Raw genomic sequence first — 20,857 nt, forward strand, 5'->3', positions numbered from 1 at the left:
ATGGAGGTCTGAAACTGGTTGTATTCTTTGCTAAGACCATTCAAAGTCTTGGACTTTGTCTTCATCCCAAGTGAACATGGAATAGCCGCATCCAAGGACATTGATAAGTAAGTCAGAGAGCCCATCAGCTAGCACTTGTGATTGCACAAATGAGCATTCACACCGCGTTGTCCTAGGGCCATTACTGAAGTAGCTACTTAAGCTCTAAAAATAGAAGGCGCTAGTGGTAGACTTAAGTCTTGCAATGGCAGAAATGCAAAAAGGAAGTTGGGGCTCGGTTGTTGTGATGACAAAGTTGTCTTGCACAGTGAGGTGATGGTGGAGGGGGATAGGGCAGCGATAAGGAAAATATAATTAGTGATAGGAATAGGTAGTTGGAGGAGGCAATAAGGGATGCAGAGAGGGGCGATAGGCCGAGAAGCATTTTAGCCATCGGGGCAAAGAAGGTGGGGGTACGCACGGTGGCAGAGAGAGGGGCGAGCAATAAGGGATGAGACGGTGTGATAAGCGTAGGAGGTGATAGGCAATAAGATGCGAGGACCATGTATGTGGAGGGTGATAAGTCGTGCATGGTTAGGTGAGAGGGGCCCATTCTTTGGGCATCGGGAGAAGGTGTGAAGCGGTCGGAGCCAACCCAAGGTGCCACATTAGTAGGCCATGCCAAACGGTGTGCGTGGACGGGCGTGAATGCTGGGCAGCAAATGTGTGAAATGGGTGACCACAGGTTTGAAGGGAGGGGACAGGAGCTCACCAACAAGGACCGCCACGTGTGAAGCAGTGGGAAAGGGTGACCAGAGCGGCGAACGTTGGGAGGTTGCCGACCAGCACACGGGTGGGATGCTGTTGACCTCAGGCATGATAGTCGACAACCAGAGTGGGCAAGGATCAGCAGAAGTGGTGGGTGGCCTCACCATGGCGGAGAGCACAACAAGCAGGTGGAAGGCGCGGAGCAACTGCATGATGTGAAGAAGCAACACGACTGAAGTTGTGGGAAGCATCTACGTTAAAACTAGAGGCTACAAGCACGCATCGACCCATGCTAAACCAGGCAGCAGCTAAGCAAAGCTAGTATGCGTAAATAGGAGCCTGGGGAGGGGGAGTGATGGTGTTGTCTGATCCTCTAAGCCTCCGGATGCCCATCAGACTTTGTCCGCTAGAAGAAGTCCCATGAGCCTGTGTCTCCAGCCTAAGTCGAGAAAGACTTGCGGGCATGGAATCTCTACTCCACTCTCCTCTCCTCTATGGAGCTGATCTCAGTGCGGGCTATGGCCATCTGAGCCTCAATCCACGGGCTATCCAGGATAAAGGCGTTGGAGGGAGGCTAGGCTCCAACAGAGACTTCTCTGTTGCTCCAAAGTTGCCACTGTGTCCTCATGAAAGGCTAGGCTCTCCCATAGCTTCTCAATCCTCACGCAAATCTCCTGGTCCTGTATCAAGCTCTCAGGTATACGGAGGCTTTGCTGACTATCCTGTCGCCAAGGATCCTCTAGAAAGAGGATGATGGGGAATGGTCGGATAAGGTAATGCTGACTTAAATACCAACCAAACCGCTCCATCCATTGGCCCACTCATCAACGTAGAAACGATCTAACCAGGAGAGGTTGGGGCCTGTCCTAGAGAATCTTAGACTTCCTTGAGTAAACCCAAACTTCGGGAGATGCCAGGGGTCCCGTCCCCTGATGGTGAAGACAAGCTCCTCCCAAGCCGCTAGCTCTACTATAGACATGGTATCCTGTCTACCACCTAGTCTATCCTCCATGGTCTCCAGCATATTGAAGTCTCCAACCATACAACAGGAATCAGCCTTAGGGAGGCCCTGCCTAATCATGCCCCCCCACAAGTCTGCTCGACTTGCCATGGTGGAGGCCTACCCGGTCCTCCCCAACTCTGATGATCATCCACTCTGCCGCCGCTGAAAGAATCTGCTCACTAGCAGAGATACATACTCCGCCTTGGATCCTAGATGAGCCAAAGTTGGATAACCAAAATGTGTGATTCCTGCCCTACAAAATCTTCCCGCATTTGCGAGTACGACCAGCTGCTCCTAAAGAAAGAGGATGTCGATAGAGCCTCCAAGGCTTGCTGAAACTTCTCATGGACTCCCCGCCTAGAGCGGCATTGTGGGGCCGCCCAATCCTTGCTGATGCGGATCCCAGCCACCCGTGCCAGCATCGAGGCGGTTGTCACCAAGGATGCCAACACTTGCCCTATCATTCTCCCAATGATGGGGAGACGTGGAAGGTACTACTTTCTAAGGCATGGAAAGAAGTCTGTGACTAGAAAATCCAGCTAGAGGATCATAGACGGGATCAAATGTGAGGGCAAAAGGACAAAAAGGACCAAATGTATAAGAGATCAAAGAAAAACAACACAGCATGAAATGGGTGAGTGAGTGTATATATGATGGTGAGTGAAAATATGTACAAGAGATCAAAGAAAAACAACGGAGCATGAAATGGGTGAGTGAGTGTATATATGATGGTGAGTGAAAATATGTACAAGAGGCCCTCTGATGTGAGGAGACTCTGAGTAGAAGACCAGTGCAGAAGCACAGACGATGAGGCACGGTCGGTGACGAAGGCTCGCGTCGATGTGAGGCAAAGGCATTGTGAGGTGGTCGGTTTCAAAGGCTCGCGTCGGTGGATGCAAAGGCACTCCGAGGTGGTAGTGGGAAGTGGAAGGTGAAGTGATGCAGACTCTGGTGACAAGGGTGTTGCGGTACCTGATGGGTGATGAAGAGTAGAGAGGGCTGCCGTCCCGGGTGATGCAGCCTCTGCTGACGAGGGTGCTTCAAGGTGAGGAGCAGAGAGGGCTGCCGTCCCGAGTGGTGTGAGATGGTGAGCAGAGAGTGAGCTGCTGTCCCAAGGTAACTGTAGAAAAAAAAACGATGATGAACCGTAGCAAAGAGTGGGCTGCTGTCCCAAGGTAAACTGTAGAAGAAAAACGATGAAGTACTATAGCAGAGAGTGGGCTGCTGTCCCAAGATATGTACTAATGATAAAACGCTGAGGTGTTGTGCTGTGTAGCAGAGAGAGCTGCTGTCCCATGAATTGGAGATAAAAACGTTGAGGTGTTGTATGCAGCAGAGAGGGCTGCTGTCCCATGAGCTGAGATAAAACGTTAGTGAGCTCTATATAGCAGAGAAGGCTGCTGTCCCATGAGTTGAGATAAAACCCCGGTGTGCTCTGTGTAGCAGAGAGGCGATGATGATGCAGCAAATGTACTGTAGGCCCCTGCAGCAGCAGCAACCAGCAGGTGTGGTACCATATATGGTCTATGAAGTGGTAGAGGATGTGGAATGATGAGGCGAATGCTATAAATAGGGGAGGACTGCTGGTTGGCCCAGAAAAGGTGTTGTCGGCCAGTAGCAAGACCCAAATAAAACCAAAAAACAAATAAAACCCAGAAATGAAACCCCTTTTTAGGGTTGGGAAAAATGCCGTTTTCACACACCCCCTCTCAAGCCAAAAAGGGGACCATGAGAGAAGATGAGAGAAGAAGATGGATGCTAGGGTCCACACTAACACACTGGCAGAAGGAATGTATTCCCTCTGGAAACAAAATCTGATAAAATCAGGGAGGGTGATCGTGAAGGCAAAGGTGGTGAAGGTGAGTTGATGTAGATGGGTTGATCGTCTCCCAAAGTAAGATCTTAAGTGGGGATTTTCTCTGAGTAAGAAGTCCCATACCCTCTGTGGTCCAGATCAGAGTTTGGAGAAACAACTTCTGGTGAAAAAAATTGGTCCTTCGGGAGTGCGGGTAGACGATCCATGCTATGTGCTCTCGAGGTCTTCAATCCCTTTGCTCACATTAGCTCTAATACCATGTGAGGACAAAAGAACGAAAGGACCAGATGTACAAGAGATCAGAACAAAACAACACAGTATGAAATGGGTGAGTGAATGTATATATGATGGTGAGTGAAAATATGTACAAGAGGCCCTCTGATGTGAGGAGACTCTGAGTAGAAGACCAGTGCAGAAGCAGAGACGATGTCAAAGCTGAGGCACGGTCAGTGACGAAGGCTCGCGTCAATGTGAGGCAAAGGCACTCCATGAGGTGGTCGGTGTCGAAGGCTCGCGTTGTTGGATGCAGAGGCACTCCGAGGTGAAGTGATGCAGACTCTAGTGACAAGGGTGCTACAGTACCTGATGGGTGATGAAGAGCAGAAAGGGCTACCGTCCCGAGTGATGCAGGCTCTGGTGACAAGGGTGCTACAATACTTGAGTGGTGATGAGCAGCAGAGAGGGCTGCCGTCCCGAGTGGTACAAGTGGTACAAGTGGTACAAGTGGTGCAAGCTCTAGTGACAAGGGTGCTACAATACCTGAGTGAGAGAGGAGCAGAGAGGGCTGCCATCCCGAGTGGTGTGAGATGGTGATCAGAGGAGTGGACTGCTGTCCCAAGGTAAACTATAGAAGAAAAACGATGATGAACTGTAGCAGAGAGTGGGCTGCTGTCCCAAGGTAAACTATAGAAGAAAACGATGAAGTACTGTAGCAGAGAGTGGGCTGCTGTCCCAAGATATGTACTAATGATAAAACGCTGAGGTGTTATACTATGTGGCAGAGAGGGCTACTGTCCCATGAACTGAAGATAAAAACGCTAAGGTGTTGTATGTAGCAGAGAAGGCTGCTGTCCCATGAGCTGAGATAAAACGCTGGTGAGCTCTATATAGCAGAATGAAATGAAATGATATATTAACGTCTCTAAGAGGCCATAGTGGCGTATGAGACCAAAACTGAGAGTACGTCTGAAGTTGGTGTCTCATCAAAGAGAACAACTAAATGAGACTAAAAAGTACAATAAACTGATTGTCCTGCAATTATAAGAACAGAACTATAAGACTCCGAGATGATACTGAGTAGAAAATACTGGAAAATACTGAAAAATGTATATCGGGTAGATCCATGTATGCTGATCAGTTGAAGTGTTGCCCTCTCCTTAGATCAAGTATCTCCGCCATGGGACTATCTAGAATGGAGAGGTCGTAGAAGCGAGGTAGGCGCCTCCTATGCCGAGCAATAATGGCTCTGATCTGGCGATGGTGAGGATGCCGTGGTCGGGATCCTGGTGGGCGTGGCCGACGAGCACGACATAAGATAACTGCTCTATCAGTGGTGACTCCCTGGGAGCATGGTCGGTGCCCTGATGGCCCAATGGAGGAGGTATCAGGTGTGTGGGCTAGGTTGCTAGTGCTAGTGCCGAAGAAATCTGTCAGGGTCTTCTGTCTAGGTACATCATGGCTCAGCCTCCTATCTGCCAAGAGGGTCTCTCTGTGTCTCCTGAGCTCAAGTAGAAACAATCCCAGGCAACTCTGATCCTCAAACTCCATGACCCTGCGTAACGGCCCAAAACCCTCTCGAAAGAGGCAGTGATATCTCCCTCGGATCTCATAATAGACTGTACATCGGCAAATGTAGTGTTCCTCCGTCTCTGCCTCCTAGTAGCATAGCTGACAAATGCGGTCATCCAAGATCTGATGCACATATCGCCCTGTCTCAATCCGCAGCGGGTGTGATGAGGTCCGGATCTGTCCAATGGCACAACGTATCCCATGTGATAGGTGTACATCCATGTACGCCGGGCGGGTGATAAAATCATCCGGTGAGAGAGGTAGAAAATGGCTCTTGTAATGAGCCATTTTCGTGCCCAAGGGCTCAAGGGCGCTAGTCCATGTCCTCTCTGTGTCCACTCTAATGATATCCATCCTGATCACGCGGTTTCGCTCTGAGCGGGTGAGATCCAAAAATGGACAATCCAGACTGTACTGAAAGGGTGGTAGTGCCTCTATCTGCAAACCATGTAGGTCAAACCATGATCTCATCTGAGCGTACCAACAATGAGTATCTCCATCCTCTGCCAACTGTATGGATGAGGTCAATGCCAATCGGGAGTACCTCTGCGGAGGGAGCTCCCATAGGGCCTCGGTTACTACTGGAGGGGCACCCAGCTCAGCCCGAACAATCTCATGTGGTACTGATGATTTGCTCCGAATCATGCGGGCAATCATCATAATCAGTGGTCTCTCCATTTGCCTCCATCTCTCATCTGTCCCTGTCTGCGATCTGTGATGTATACTAGGCCCCCAAATTGGAGCTCTGTACAGGAGGGTCGGTGTGACAAGCGTATCAAATAGCCACAATTTGGTGCGTGCCTCTTGAAACTGTATGTGTGCACACTACCTCTCAAGTGCCCCCAAGGCTGCATGCCCTCGAGCTAATCTAGCTACTACTACCTCCTTCAGGGAGAAACGCAGTCCTGTGAAAGTAACTCCCAAGTAGACATATGACCTGACGTACTCTACCGGCTCCCCTCGGAAAGTGAATTGAGGCTCTGATCTCATCACCCATGCCTGTGTGGTGTTAAACACCATAACCTTGGTTTTCCCAAGGTTCACTGTCAGATCCCTATCCGCACAGAAAGCCTGTAATGCATCCAGGTGTCTTTGTAATCCCTCCACAGAGTCTGAGATTAGAACAATATCATCAGCATATAACAAGATGGGTATCAACACCCCTGCCAGGCATGCCCCTGGACCTCCCAATCTGTCTACATAATCAGAGACCGCATCAATGTACAGTCCAAAGAGGGTGGGCGATAGCGGGCATCCCTGCTTCACCCCTATCGTACTGGTCACCTTGGAGCTCGGACTCTGCCTGTCATAGACTCATACAAAGCATATATCCCCCACTGCATATCCTCGGGTACCTCAATGTCATGCAATCTGTGCATAAGCCTGGCACGTGGTACGGTATCAAAGGCTTTGCGGAAGTCCACAAAGCAGCAGTATATCCTTCTCTTCTGTGCCCTGCCCTCTTCAATAAGTGCCCGAAGTGTCAGTATGTGATCCAAGGTAGTAAATCCTCTCCTGAAGCCAGCCTATCCATGTGCTCGATGACCATGCCTCTCTGCCCATCGGCTCAACTCCGACTCCAATATAGAGCCATATAATTTAGCCAAGTAATGACCAATCATGATCGTCCTAGTCACCAAACCTGATGATCGATATCTTCGCCCTGGTTTCATCTCTACCTACTCGCCATGCTCCGGTAATGGGTACATCAATGGCTCCAATTTTTGTTGCAAGAGCTTTTGCATCCTCTTGGGGATTTCCCTTATCTGCCCGTCTCTTGGCTTCCTCTTCCAATGTAGCATTCATCACCTCTACTTTATTGACTGGTGTATCCTTCTGTTTTTTGTTTTTACTACTTCAATCCATGGGTTAACTTCCTCAATTTGTTTCTTTGTGGCACTGGCAATTTCAGCCCATGAATGCATTTCCTTCTCACCTGCAGCCACTTTTGCTTTACATGATTCCAAAGTGTTTTGCATTTCTGTGATGTCTTTTTCGCGGTCAGCCATACATGTCTTCAAAGTGCCTTCGTACGATGCAACTATTGTGCCAATCTCTCGGAGCATGTCATCCTTCCATTTCTGCATCTCTTTTTTCATTTCCGTGTGCATCAAGGCTTGGGCTAATTCCATCTCAACCCGTACTTGGGCTTGCATTTCTCAACCCGTACTTGGGCTTGCAGAGAAGGCTGTTGTCCCATGAGCTGAGATAAAACGCCGGTGTGCTCTGTGTAGCAGAGAGGTGATGATGATGCAGCAGATGTAGTGCAGGCCCCGGCAGAAGCAACAACCAGCAAGTGTGGTACCAGATATGGTCTATGAAGTGGTACATGATGTGGAATGATGAGGCGAATGCTATATATGGGGGAGGACTGCTGGTCGGCCCAGAAAAGGTGCTGTCGGCCAGCAGCAAGACCCAAATAAAACCCAGAAAAAAACCCCTTTTTTAGGGCTGGGGAAAATGCCGTTTTCACACATCAAAACTGTGCTGCCAACATGCAAAGAACGCCTGCTCGTGCATAACACAATGGGGTCAGCTGAAGCATGCGTTCTGAAGATTCTTGGGTATCAAACTCCACCAATAGTAGCCGCGCCCGAGGGTATGGATATCTATGATCTTGCCCAGCTCGCCAGGGAGGCTCTGACCTGGAGCAAGTCACGAAGCTGGCTGCATGCTGGGTGGCTACCCACAATCTTGCAAACCAATGTTGAGGCTTCGAGGGAGGCTACGGTTGATGCTAGGAGATGGAGGTCCACTTCGGAGAAGAGGCAGGGGTGGCGGCATCAGTCGGGGATGACGAAGCGGCTGCCACGTAGTCCTTCTGTAGGGGTGAAGACCAAAGGAAGCCGACACCTGCCAAAATAGAGCAGTCCCAACGCACAAAACAAGGAAGTCTTAGCACTACAAATACAACATGAACGTGTATTTGTAACTTTCCCATATTAGACTTCGACAGAAGGATCCAATGGCTCTAGGGAATTTTGCTTGAAAATGATTCTATTAAAAGATAGAAACAACGTGAGTCAAGGCTCAAGGACTACGCCATGCATAGCATTAATAAACCATATATGTGGCTGAAAACACCAAGATAAGCAAGAGAGAGACTCAAAAAAGAATGGGCAACCATTAAATCCACTGAGGAAGCTCTTCCTCTTGGCAATCACAAATTTCGAGGAGCCCTGTATCCTCGACCACATGGCCATAAGTTTATGTGCAATATCAGTCTAGATGCAAGAAAGGGTTTGAGAAGGTAGGATCTGAGTTCTCTCCATGGCTGCTGTGCATTTGGCTCTCCAGGTGTGCCAAGGTGTGATGTTGGCCTCTGTCTCCCAATGAGTATCAATAGGCACATGACATGCCCTAAAAATGGAGATGGAATTGCATCCATATGGAAAAACTCAATAATATGACTGTGAATTGTGATAGCTAGAGAAGAGTCAAAGGTCTGTCAAAGGTCTCAGAAAACACCTATGGTCCAGACTGATTCAGCCATGTAACACATCCCCAAGTGATATAACCAGTGGTGCAGGAGGACAATCTACCAAGCAAGAAAGAAATGGCAACCCAAGCAATCTTGGCCTCTCTGCAATCCCATAAACAATGCTGAGTGGACTCTAAAATGGGCCTGAGGAGCTTGCTCCAAAGACCTGTCTTCACTGGTTCACTGCAATCCCTTCATAAATAGAAATGCAAAAGAAAAGCAAGCCCTTCCTATTCTTGAGGGATTTCCATTATCTCCTCCAGAAAGATGTGTCTATATTTCGTGTCACCTGAAAATAGCCATGGAGGGAGGCTTTCCCTCTCTTTTAAGACTTTTATCTCACAAAAGGGATTGCATTTTAAGTTTTTTTTTTGGTAAAATTCATGGAAATATCTATTTTTGGAAACAAAAAATGTTGTGTTGTGGGTGCTAGCAATTCAACCCCAGAAAACTAATACGTTTTGGGAGGATTGCAAACAACAACAGAGAGGCATCATGCCATGAAGGCTGGCAAAAACATGGACGAGGAAGAGCTGAAAAGGATGTTGTGTCAGCAAGAGCAGCTACAGTCCTCTCATTGTGTTGATAATGTGGTATAAACAATATTCTTCTGCTTACAAAGTGTGTCAAAAGCATTTCTCATCAATAAATGTAGAGCACGTACTCTTGATGACTCAGTATTTGGTCTTTCTGGAACCCGACAGGACCTAGATCAAATAAAAGGCTACATTCAGGAGACGAAAGGCCCTGTTAAGTTGGTAACCAGTGCAGAAGAGGCAATGAAGTTCCTCTATGCTTGTTTGGAAGACATTGAGGTTGAAAAGATCATCAGTATCTCTGATCACAAGCTGGGTTCTAGGTAGGAAAAATTGTTGAGGAGACTGTTTTGGTCCTAACACTCCATCTTTTTCTTTTTTTCTCTGGTAGTAGATGCTTCAACAGTAGACAACGAACCTTCCCAAGGGTTCTCAACAGTGCCCAGAGCAACGTTGAGAACCCGCCTGCAGGTGGTGTGAAAGGGCCCACTCAAGCGGGTGGGGTGCCTCCTGTAGGAGTGTGGGTGGGATTCAAACCTGGGGTCCCCTGGTCCCAATTTGGACACCCCACCTCTGGGCTATGACTCGCAACACTCCATCTTTCTCATTCACATCAAACCTGCATCTGCCTCACCATTCTGCAACACACAAATTTATTTTGTGAAAACTGACACTAGTGCAAAAGGGATATCTTACCACGTGTCTAATAAAGTTTCTGTATGAGTGACCTTGCAGATTGGGAACAGTCTCAAGCCCCAGTGTTGAAGAAAGGTCTTGTCTTCCAAGATCACTTGATGGGTTTAGTTCTCAGGAGCGGCAGGAATTCTTGATGTTCGTAACTGGCTTTAGCTAAAGACGGATGTTTTGGTGTCACTATGGGTGCATGTGCATGTGCATGTTTATCCAGTGGCAAGAAATGCTACACATGATGTTTCGATTCTAGTGTGTATCCTTGATGATACACTGCATCTGTGTGTCTGCCTATTGGTAGTGTGGTATTCTCAAGAGTCTGTTGAAAAAAAAAAATTAGTACTAGTGGTCACACTGATCTATCTGACATAGGTGTTCAGGCATCTTCTCCGGACTGCTGTGTCACTTCGAGCTCTTTCCCGAAATGATGTAACTCGGAAGCAATCTGAAGAATTCTGCTACCTAATCAGCAATGGTTGCTCATCCACAGAAGGTTTTTTTCTAACAGTTTCTTCCATGACCATGTTTTTTTTCTCAAGTTTAATCTTACCACTCCATGACCATATTTCCATGTCTCTATCAAAACAAACATCGATTTTCCTCGATGCTCTTTAGAGTTTTTTTGTCCTGACAACACTCAGGTAAAGCAGCAGTCTCGGTTGACGATATTTTAAAGCTTCCAGTGGAAGGTTTGCACATTGACGATACAGTCATCAACAGAGCTCAAAGCAACATCAAATCCATTTCTAGTGGTGCTCAAACAGAGAGCATGGTATTAAAAATAATCCCTTTTTTGAAAAGTTAAGTCAGGTTAATTTTATGGAATAAATATTTGCGTTTGATTTAGTCAAGTCAGGTTGATTTTATGAATATATAAGCTCATAAACCACAGCATTGAGAGACATGATTCTGTCTGTGTTGCAAGGATCTGGAGGAACGGTTAGCATTAGAGATCAAGGAGCGCTTGCGAGCGTGCGGCTCATCAGCTGTGGGAGCATAACATCCCAGAATGTGGTTTTTCTCTTGAATACTTCATACAGGACACAACCCACCCATGACTTGGTGGTGTTATCCTGTGATGCTGGTGTGGAGTTAGACTTGTACATAGCTTTGCACCTGCTCCGGTACAATGAAGCGTGCTTTTTGACAGAAATCTCATGTTATTATGACTGTTTCTTTCCTCTGATTGTCAGCTTTCTTGTGTTCCTTGCAGGTATATATCTTTCTTTTCATAGGGTGTAGCATACCACATCCACATGTGAAGCATAACGTTCATATGGATTAAAGCGAGTTTCTTGCAGCAGGCAAAGCCATGTGGCATCCTGTAATCAACATCTGCTTTCAAATGCCAGATATTTCATGATGTGAGTCTGCATAAGTTGGTGCATTTCGCCTTAAACAACACACACACTCATTGGGACACTACTGGAGTTAAGTACTTAGATCTCTACAGATATGTTGACCATCCAAAAAGGCCCCTTATGGATGGGCAATCTCTCCCATCCCAACCCAGGCCCTCCCAAAAGAATAGGAGATGTCTGTAAAGTCCCTCAGCAGTTAAGTAAGAGCTCTTGCATGTTGGCATGAATGTTATGAAAAGCATGATAAAGGTCCAGCAATTTTAAAATGGCAAACCTTCCCTTGCCTCGCCCTCCTCTATGCGCCCCTGCTTCCCCGTCTTCTGCCTGCCTTCCCCTCCCCTCCCTGCTGCCCACTATTGCCCCCCATTGCTGCACCTTCTTCCCCCTGCCCAGCTCTTCTCTCTTCTTGCTGCCTTACCTTGGCCTGCTCCCCGGCCTTGGTTTTGGGCCTTCCCCTCCTTTTCCGGTTTAGTCTCAGCGTCGGAAGCTTTTTTCCGAGTGTTCAAGTCGGCCTTTTTTTGGCTCAGATAAACAACGTGCTAATCATTCCCTCCAGCCGGGCAAACCATTAACTTTACAGAATCCGAGCTTGCAACCCTCTTCGCCAAGATTGAAAAAGACACCAAAACGACCCTCATTGCCAAAATCTTCGGGTCACATCCATCCCATCTCCAAGCCCATGATTGGGTACTTGCAGTGTTGCTCTCGGACTTTGCACTCCACTTCAAAGGTATGAGGCTGCTTGGGAGAGGTTTCTTCCAAGTGGTCTTTGATGATGAGGAAGTAGCCTAAGAGGTGCTGAAAGGAAACCCATTCCTATTTGGGCCGAGGAAGATATTCTTCCTACCATACACCAGCTATTTTAACAATGTTGAAGAAGACCGAAACCACTTTCCTCTTACTCTCAGATTCCCAGGTCTTCCACACGCATATCGGTTGATGGAGGAGGCCATTGGGTCACCTTTTGGGCTGTTCCTATAGGTGTCCCCTATCCCTACCTTGCCAACCTCTGCCGCCTAGGTAGTCATTGCCTCCCCAGACGCTGTCCCCAAGATTATGGTGCGTACTCGTGACAGTGAGCTTATTGAGGAACTTTGCTAAGGATTGCCCTAGGGCTAGGGGGTCATAGGATACAGCGCAAATGCGCCTCTCAAGAGAAGCCAAAGGCCCCGTATCGGCTAGTGTTCCATCAGGAATGGTGAGTCATCTCTCATGGCCGCCCTCCTGCAACTACCCTTTTAAGGGCCCCTTCCAGCAAGTATGAGTATTTGCTTTATTGCTTTGTAGAAATTTACAAATACAAAAACACTTACTTGATGGCGGTTGAGTGTGGAATGCCAAATGCAAGGATGAGTTTGCTCAAATGTCAGCTGAACCATCAAGCGGTCTGTATACAACTTAGAAGCCACTTCGGAAGCCACTATGCACACCCAGATTTGCTGAGGGGATGCAGGACTCTTGGCTGAATTTTGAAGATGAGTTCTTCTTTGGACTGAAGCACATTAAGCTTCTATTGCTGAAGATGTATGCACAAGCACACATGATAGAGGTTGTGTTTCACTGCTGAAATATGAAAGCATGAGATATGAAAGACTAGGAACTTAGCCGCCTATTTATAGGGCCCATATATGCAAGTCAACCACCAGGCTGACTTGCATTCAAGTGGCCGACCAACATTATTTTGTCCATGAAAACTGACCGGCAACATGAAAACTGACCGGAACATGATAGATGATTAATGCCCATGACTATTGAATGATGCCTTTTGTCCCACACGTGTGACTGCGCATGCTTCTGCTGGCCAACTGGGTCTCAAGGCTGTTGGCCGACTCGGCACATACCTCCTAGGAGTCGGGACTGGTCGACTGGGCACTAAGGCCATTATTGGCCCATGGTCTGCCCATGTGCTAGGCCAGCCGAAGGGCCTTTGCACTACATCCTTGCTATATGCATCTATATGCTAGGATGACCTACATGCTCTATTCTCTAAGTGGGTTAAGGGACAAACATTGTTACCTAAGGCTTGGAAAAGACCTACCTAGATTGGAAAAGACCTACCTAGATTGTGTGTGACATGTCCGTGGACTAGGTAGGGGTCACGGTGTACACAAATAAGTCCCTAAAAAGGTTCTAATGCTTTACAAATGTAGCATTGAAGATGAACCAATGTGTCACATAGCACCTCAGTGCATGGGTGCATGTGATATCCCCTCCTACTTAGCTTGGTAGCAGTTGTATGGCTTCCTAGTAATCCACCAATATCTGTGGGTACTGTGACACCATAGCTTTCAACTTTTGTACATATCTTAAAGGCTTTGTAGTAGCAATAAAGGTGGAAACTTATGGGGCCACAATGTTTTGGATAGCATGAAGACCCAGTCATGAACCTTGCAGGCCCACAATTGTGTGGGGTCCTTGCGGCCAACGGTGCAACATCGGCATGGTGAGGTGTCCATGAAGCTTGTGGAAACATTGGCACGGCGAGACCCATAGTGAAATGTCAATACAGTGATTGGGCCCACCAATGGCATGATGCCTTTCTCATGAGGCCTACATGACCCACGGTGGAATGAGAGAAGTTGAAAGCTTGTTCAAGAAGCTTGCGGCACCTACAATGTCATGATGGCACAACGGCTTTTGGGAAGCTACCTTGACAATAGAATTTTTTTTTAGTTAATAATATGAAAAGAGTACATATAAACTGTGGGTTAGTCTTCTCAAACAATCAAGCGAAGAACTACCCACAGAAACTACTCAATCCAATATCCTCTTAGTGAGTAGTTTCATTGTATCTGACTCCCATCTGTTTATACTCACCAGACTAGCAATGTTAGCTTTCAATAAGACCAGAGTGTTCCTCGTAGACCAAATCTCCCCCAGGCATGTAAATCTTGCAAATCCCAAGGTTTTATTTCATGTGCCAATATGTCAATGAAATAAATACCATGGCTCTATTTCATATGCTAATGTGCACATGGATTTTAATATTTTATTTCCTAAGGTTTTATTTCATGTGTCAAGGTGCACATTATTGTAAATATTATATAAGTATGCTCTATAAATACTTTGGCATGGTTGTATGGGAGTAATATGGAAATTAAAGTGGCCCTTGATATGCCAATGTGCACATGGATTTTAATATTTTATTTCCTAAGGTTTTATTTCATGTGTCAATGTGCACATTATTGTAAATATTATGTAAGTATGCTATATAAATACTTTGGCATGGTTGTATGGGAGTGATATGGAAATTAAAGTGGGCCTTGATGTCTACATGGCTCACCTATGTATTTTTATAATGTCATTTACTATTAGTTAGAGTGTGAAGGGCATGTGGAAACACACGGACAAGTATGGAGCAATACATATATGTGAAGATTTTTCCACTATGCATACATGGATGAGAAGAATTTTGACATTTGTAAAGTGGAAGTGCCTCATAAGTGCCTACATGGCTTTGACTTTTGTCCCATGCTTGAAGAATCTCCTAATAAATAATTAGAGCAAAGACTTAGCCAAAGAAGATAAGTAATTACTAACATCCACCATTATGTCATGGGAGATGAGAAATTTTTACATTTGATGATATGTAACAAAGAGAGGAAGGGTGACTTCCACCTATAAAAGGAGCCCTCCTCTCCCCATCACATGCTAAGATTTTCTCTAGTTTTCCACTAGATTAGCAAGCCAAATTAACCTCTACAAAGCCTTACTATTTCTTCCTAATGCCCAATTTGTGAATGCGTATGTTTCCTTATGTGGAACTAGCTCCTTGAAGCTTCTCCATGGTGTGCTTCCCTCATTTGGTCTTCATAGTGGACTTCAATTCACTCCAATTGCAACTTAGAGACTAATTGATTGTAAGTCCATGTTATTTCATGTGATTTTGATTGATATTAATGCCACCATGGGTTATGCTTAATTCTCTTCATTCTTCTTTATGCTCTTCCTTGTGTGTATCTCTCCATTGTGTATCTCTCCATTGTATCTCTCCATTGTGTCTCTCTCTAACTAGTCATGATATGATGCATTTCTTCATATATTTATTATCTTTTAGTGATAATATTCATCTTCTCAAGTGCCTTTTGTCCAAATGAGCCATATCAACACACCCTTTTTATCTCTGTTCACATAGTACTAAGTCGAAAGATTTTCTAAGCAGAGACTTGCCCTTCTCTTTGAGACTGACCCACTAGCTCAAAGTAATAGTTCCCTAGAGCCTTTCTTATTCCCTTCCATGGATTATAATCTCACTTTTGATGTCTACGTGTTTGTCTTACTTTAGAGAAATAGAGAGAGAGAGTTACTTGAGAGAGATAGAGAGTGAGAGTGTCTCTTTTCCATCATTTTACACCGAAATCTTCTCCCTTGTTCTTCAATATGTGGTTTTAAGATGTGACCAAAATAAATCTTCAATTTTACATCACATCTTTTGGTGGAGACGGCCGGCAGGTTCAGCCTTGGATTTATCCCGACTTACCTAATGATCCTAACGGACATGATTGTGCTCAGAATATGCATCTTTTGAAGCTCACCTACAATGGCAGGAAGAACACATTGGAAGAAATTGGAGTATGCCTTCGAGAGTTGAAAGAAAGTGAAGGTGATATACAACTCGCATAGTAATCATTATCATTTCCTTTATGTTTGCCTTGTTGAATATGCTCATGAATCAACATTGGCGTGACAATTATCATGACAAAATGGGACGTAATCGATGCCTTGGATGTATGGTGTGAGGAGACGTTGAGCTATTGGGTGACTTTTGATGATGTCTTTGGGGATGTATATATTGATGCCATTACTTTCTTTTGTTATGTCCTTGAGAAAGACTCTAGCATTCTAAAATTACTATATGTGCATTGCCTATTATGAGAAGGGTTTAATGTCCTTGAGAAAGACTCTAGCATTCTAAAATTACTATATGTGCATTGCCTATTGGGTGACTTTTGATGATGTCTTTGGGGATGTATATATTGATGCCATTACTTTCTTTTGTTATGTCCTTGAGAAAGACTCTAGCATTCTAAAATTACTATATGTGCATTGCCTATTGGGTGACTTTTGATGATGTCTTTGGGGATGTATATATTGATGCCATTACTTTCTTTTGTTATGTCCTTGAGAAAGACTCTAGCATTCTAAAATTACTATATGTGCATTGCCTATTATGAGAAGGGTTTAATCGGATTGCATTCACACTCAATGCATTTATGGAGATTGGTCAATCCTGTTTGGTGTGATTGAAGATCATGTGGTGGATGCTTTTTGGAGCTTTTTGGAGAGGGATTCTAAGCCATAAGTTGGTTTTACACTATTGAGTCAAAGAATTTGATGCATGTCAGCCTCCAATTTTGGCACCAAAAAGGGTAAAAGAATGTGATTCTACATCCGCAAAACTAATGTTTTTATTAAATTTTATGGAGGAAGAAGAAGAAACACCCAAAAAGATGGGCCTTGATATCTACATGCCTCACCTATATATTTTTATAATGTTGTTTATCATTAGGTAGCGTATGGAGGGCATGTGGAAGCACATGGAGAAGTGTGGAGAAGTGCATAATTGTGAAGACTTTTCCACCATGCATACATGGATGAGGAGAATTTTGACATTTGTAAAGTGGACGTGCCATATAAGCACCTACATGGTCTGTCCCATGCTTGAATCTCCAAATAAATAATTAGAGCAAAGACTTATTTAAAGGAGACAATTGACGGTGACATCCACCATTATGCCATGGGAGATGAGAAATTTTTATCTTTGGTCATATGTAACAAAGAGAGGGAGGGTGACTTCCACCTATAAATGGAGCCATACTCTAGTTTTCCACTAGGTTGTCATTAGTAAGCTAAATTAACTTCTACATAATCTTATTATTCCTTCCTAATTCCCAGTTAGCCATCTAGCAAATGTGAATGCCTATGTTTCCTTATGTGAAATAGCTTCTTCAAGTTTTCCCATGGTGTGCTTCCTTCATTTGGTGTTGATAGTGGGCTTCAATTCACTCTAATTGCAACCAAGAGACTAATTGGTTGTAAGTCCATCTTCAAGTTTGCCCATGGCATGCTTCCTGTTTTAGTATAGCCTAGATTCCCCCTACCTTGATCTCTCATGATGATAGGAGATCAACCGGATCATCACGTTAGATCTATTTGGTCTACACATAGACCAAACATGGGTGTCTCCATGAGAGATTGGTAAGAAGTGTGTGTTCTACAGAGATCACTTCTTGAGACTCTCTGAGGATGGATTCTTTGAGATCCCAAGATACATACAGATACACATGTCACATTCTATGCATATCACGATCGGCCAGCCTAGGGTATCCTCTGAGCTCCTCAAAGTAGAGACTAGCAGAGCTGAGGATATCCTACATGAGGAGAGGACATGCACAGTATGCACCACAAGAGCAGTAGAGGATGAGGCCCATTATATGTTCAGTTGCCCGACTTACTACGAGATACGGGGGAGATCCCACGGCCTCTTCTGTGAGAGGGATTCAGACCACTCACATGGGTGATACAATTTGAGGATTAGAGGTTCTTGGGCATGTACTTGATGGAGCTCAGACGACACAGGGATGTAGTGTTGAGGTAGAATGCTGAGAGACGGCCCTGACTCCAACAAGACACCTCACAAAGAGCCATCATAGATTTCTTTGTGGTACACACATCCACATGGAAACCCAATGCCCACAAGAGTTCCTCTAACGACATCAGAGCCCACCACTCGTACCCACGCTCTAGCTCCACGCCCTAAACGAGTTCTTATAGCGAGAGAGCTTGATCCATTTTACGAGCCAGACGTCCCCAACCTAGATCATCAAGTCCCTCCACCACACAGAAACAGATTCGTAAGGTTCTCCGTCAACATGACACGCTGCCATCACAGAGGCGTGACATTCACTCCACCATCAGATCAGTTCTGGGCCAAGGCGGGTATCGTCATTAGCTATGATCACAGCATGTCTCACTCTACACAAGATCATCTGTTGATCACATGTATTGTCAGATGTTTTCATTTTACTTTTTCTTTGAATTTTCCATGGCTCATTAGTATATCCATGGTACCATTGTATTACTTTTGGTCTCATAGGCCCTTGGGGTCTTCCGTAGACATTTATATATATATATATATATATATATATATATATATATATATATATATATATATATATATATATGTATGTATGTATGTATGTATGTATGTATGTATCTCTCTCTCTCTCTCTCTCTCTCTCTCTCTCTCTCTCTCTCTCTGCCGAAAGAAACGAGCATTTCTCGCCCAGCAGATGAGAACAAGAGTTATACCAGCTCTTTTTGAGTGAAAATAACTCAGAAGCTTGGCACATTCTTGAAGAAAAAAGAGCACCTACACCTATCAGAAATCCTAGCCTTTGGGAAGCCTATGCATTCTTGAAGAAAACAAATAGCACCTACACCTATCACAAATCCTAGCCTTTGGGAAGCCTATGCATGATAATTGTATGATGTGCCAGACCAACCTATACCACGAATGTCACAAATCCCTCGGCCTATATAATCTTATCTCTTTGATTCCCCCAATGTCACTAGGGCTCTTAAAAAGCTACATAATAAGAGAGAAAAAGATCATGAGAATCTACACACGAAACATTTTGCCCACGAGCACCACATATTAGCTTCCATTCTTGCTAGTCTTTTTAACAAATCACTCTGTGAAGGCTTCCACCCTCCTGGACTACCAACACCATTGTCCCCATCCACAAAGTAGGAGACCCCATGGACTTGGGTAACCATAGGACTATCATGATTGGTCACACAATGGTAAAAATCTATGGGGCAGTACTAGAGGACATGATGAGCTCTATGGCAACAGGGAGGATGGGAAATAGAGCACCATGCTAGGTAGGCTTCAGGAGAAACTTCTCCATGCTAGACCATATCTTTACTTTATGAGCTATCATAGAGAAGGCGAGGTCCTCAAAGAGACATGTATATTGCTGCTTTGTGGATTTCCGCAAAGCCTTTGACTCCATCCCTCGATCCCGTCTGATAGGACGCTTTGCAAGAGCTCCAGTTCTCACATGAGATGATATGTTGTGTGATGGCACTATATGAGGCAGTACACGGCCGAGTATGTGCACCCGGTGGGACCTCAGGAGATATATGTGGCACTATTGGGGTTAAGAAGGGCTCCCACTCTCACCTACACTCTTTGGCCTATACATTGATGAGATCGCAATATTTGTGGATAGTTTCGGAGGTAGAGGTTCACCATTGGCTCGGACAGTAGTGCCCATATTGCTATATGCTGATGACATTGTCTTGATCTCAAATTCAGCCGAGGGTTTACAAAAACACTTAAATGCAGTGGATAGATTTTGCAGGGGGAGAGACCTTACGATCAATTTGGGCAAAACCAAGGTTATGGTCTTCAACACATCTTATGCAGTTGCATCACGATTTTCTTTAATATACACAGATGCCCCAGTGGATGTTGTGCAGAAGTATGTGTATCTAGGAGTCACTTTTACAGGCCAGCCCCTTTGTTCTGCATGACCACATCTACCACACTAACCCGACTTGTGAGGTGGCATGCCTCCCTAGCCCATATGGAGAGACAGTGTTTCCCGACACATTTCCAAGAACCTCCCACTAAGTGCTGGCTCTTTGATACTCTAGTACGACCAACAGCTATGTATGGTGCAGCCTTCTGGGGCCAAGTCTAGGGAAGGATCACTAGAGGAGCGTAGAGAGGCTACATGTGATGATATTGTCACACATGATCAGGAGTAAGCCATTTGTACCACATGACATTCTATATGCAGAGTTTGGGGTGGCCCCACTAGTTTTACAGATGCCCTTTTTTAGACTATCACTTATATTCAGCATGTATACACACGATAGAGATCGCCTCCCATGACTAGTGTGTTACTAAGGAGGAGGGCAGTCCAACTCATCTCAATTGCTCCCTCTCCCTCTCGCAGTATAATTTCATAGAGGACTCTAGTGGCCACCACCATTACCGACACATGCATGGTACTCTGAGGTAGTCGAGTGGTTTCATGCACATGGCATATAGATGGACTGTCTCCCCTCGTTTTAGTATAGCCTAGATTCCCCCTACCTTGATAACTCATGATAGGAGATCAACTGGATCATCCAGCTAGATCTACTTAGGCTACACATACACTAGACAATGGGTGTTTCCGTCAGAGACTGGTAAGCAGTGTGAGTTCTATAGAGATTACTTCTTGAGACTCTCCGAGGATGGATTCTTTGAGATCCCAGGATACATACAGATACACATGTCACATGCTATGCATATCACGATTGGCTAGCTCAAGGTATCCTCCCACCGCCTCAGAGTATAGATTGGCAGAGCTGAGGATATCCCACATGAGGAGAGGACATGCATAGTATGCACCATAGGAGCAATAGAGGATGAGGCCC

At 45.3% G+C, this 20,857-nt stretch overlaps 1 protein-coding gene across 5 annotated transcripts in view; it reads left to right on the top strand.

The window, feature by feature from the left end:
• The window catches only part of LOC147625727 (uncharacterized), a 64,461-nt gene extending 48,103 nt beyond the window's left edge, over positions 1-16,358 (top strand). Inside the window, exons 6-13 of one of the 5 annotated variants that reach the window (XR_015268716.1) lie at positions 9,322-9,428; positions 9,540-9,694; positions 10,107-10,202; positions 10,442-10,554; positions 10,703-10,833; positions 10,987-11,185; positions 11,275-11,425; positions 15,875-16,358. Coding sequence is in view for 1 of the 5 variants with exons in the window: in XM_086817256.1 (XP_086673382.1) it covers positions 9,322-9,428; positions 9,540-9,694; positions 10,107-10,202; positions 10,442-10,554; positions 10,703-10,833; positions 10,987-11,061 (677 nt within the window). In the remaining 4 variants the exon portion in view is untranslated. Of the gene's footprint in view, positions 1-9,321; positions 9,429-9,539; positions 9,695-10,106; positions 10,203-10,433; positions 10,555-10,702; positions 10,834-10,986; positions 11,186-11,274; positions 11,535-15,874 lie in introns of those variants that run through there. The other 4 variants (XR_015268715.1, XR_015268717.1, XR_015268718.1 and 1 more) reach the window with 4 other exon arrangements.
• The last annotated feature ends 4,499 nt before the right edge of the window (positions 16,359-20,857 follow it).

Source organism: Cibotium barometz, chromosome 23 (genome assembly GCF_041138505.1).
Source record: "Cibotium barometz isolate CiBa-2024 chromosome 23, ASM4113850v1, whole genome shotgun sequence".
Classification (NCBI taxonomy): domain Eukaryota; kingdom Viridiplantae; phylum Streptophyta; class Polypodiopsida; order Cyatheales; family Cibotiaceae; genus Cibotium; species Cibotium barometz.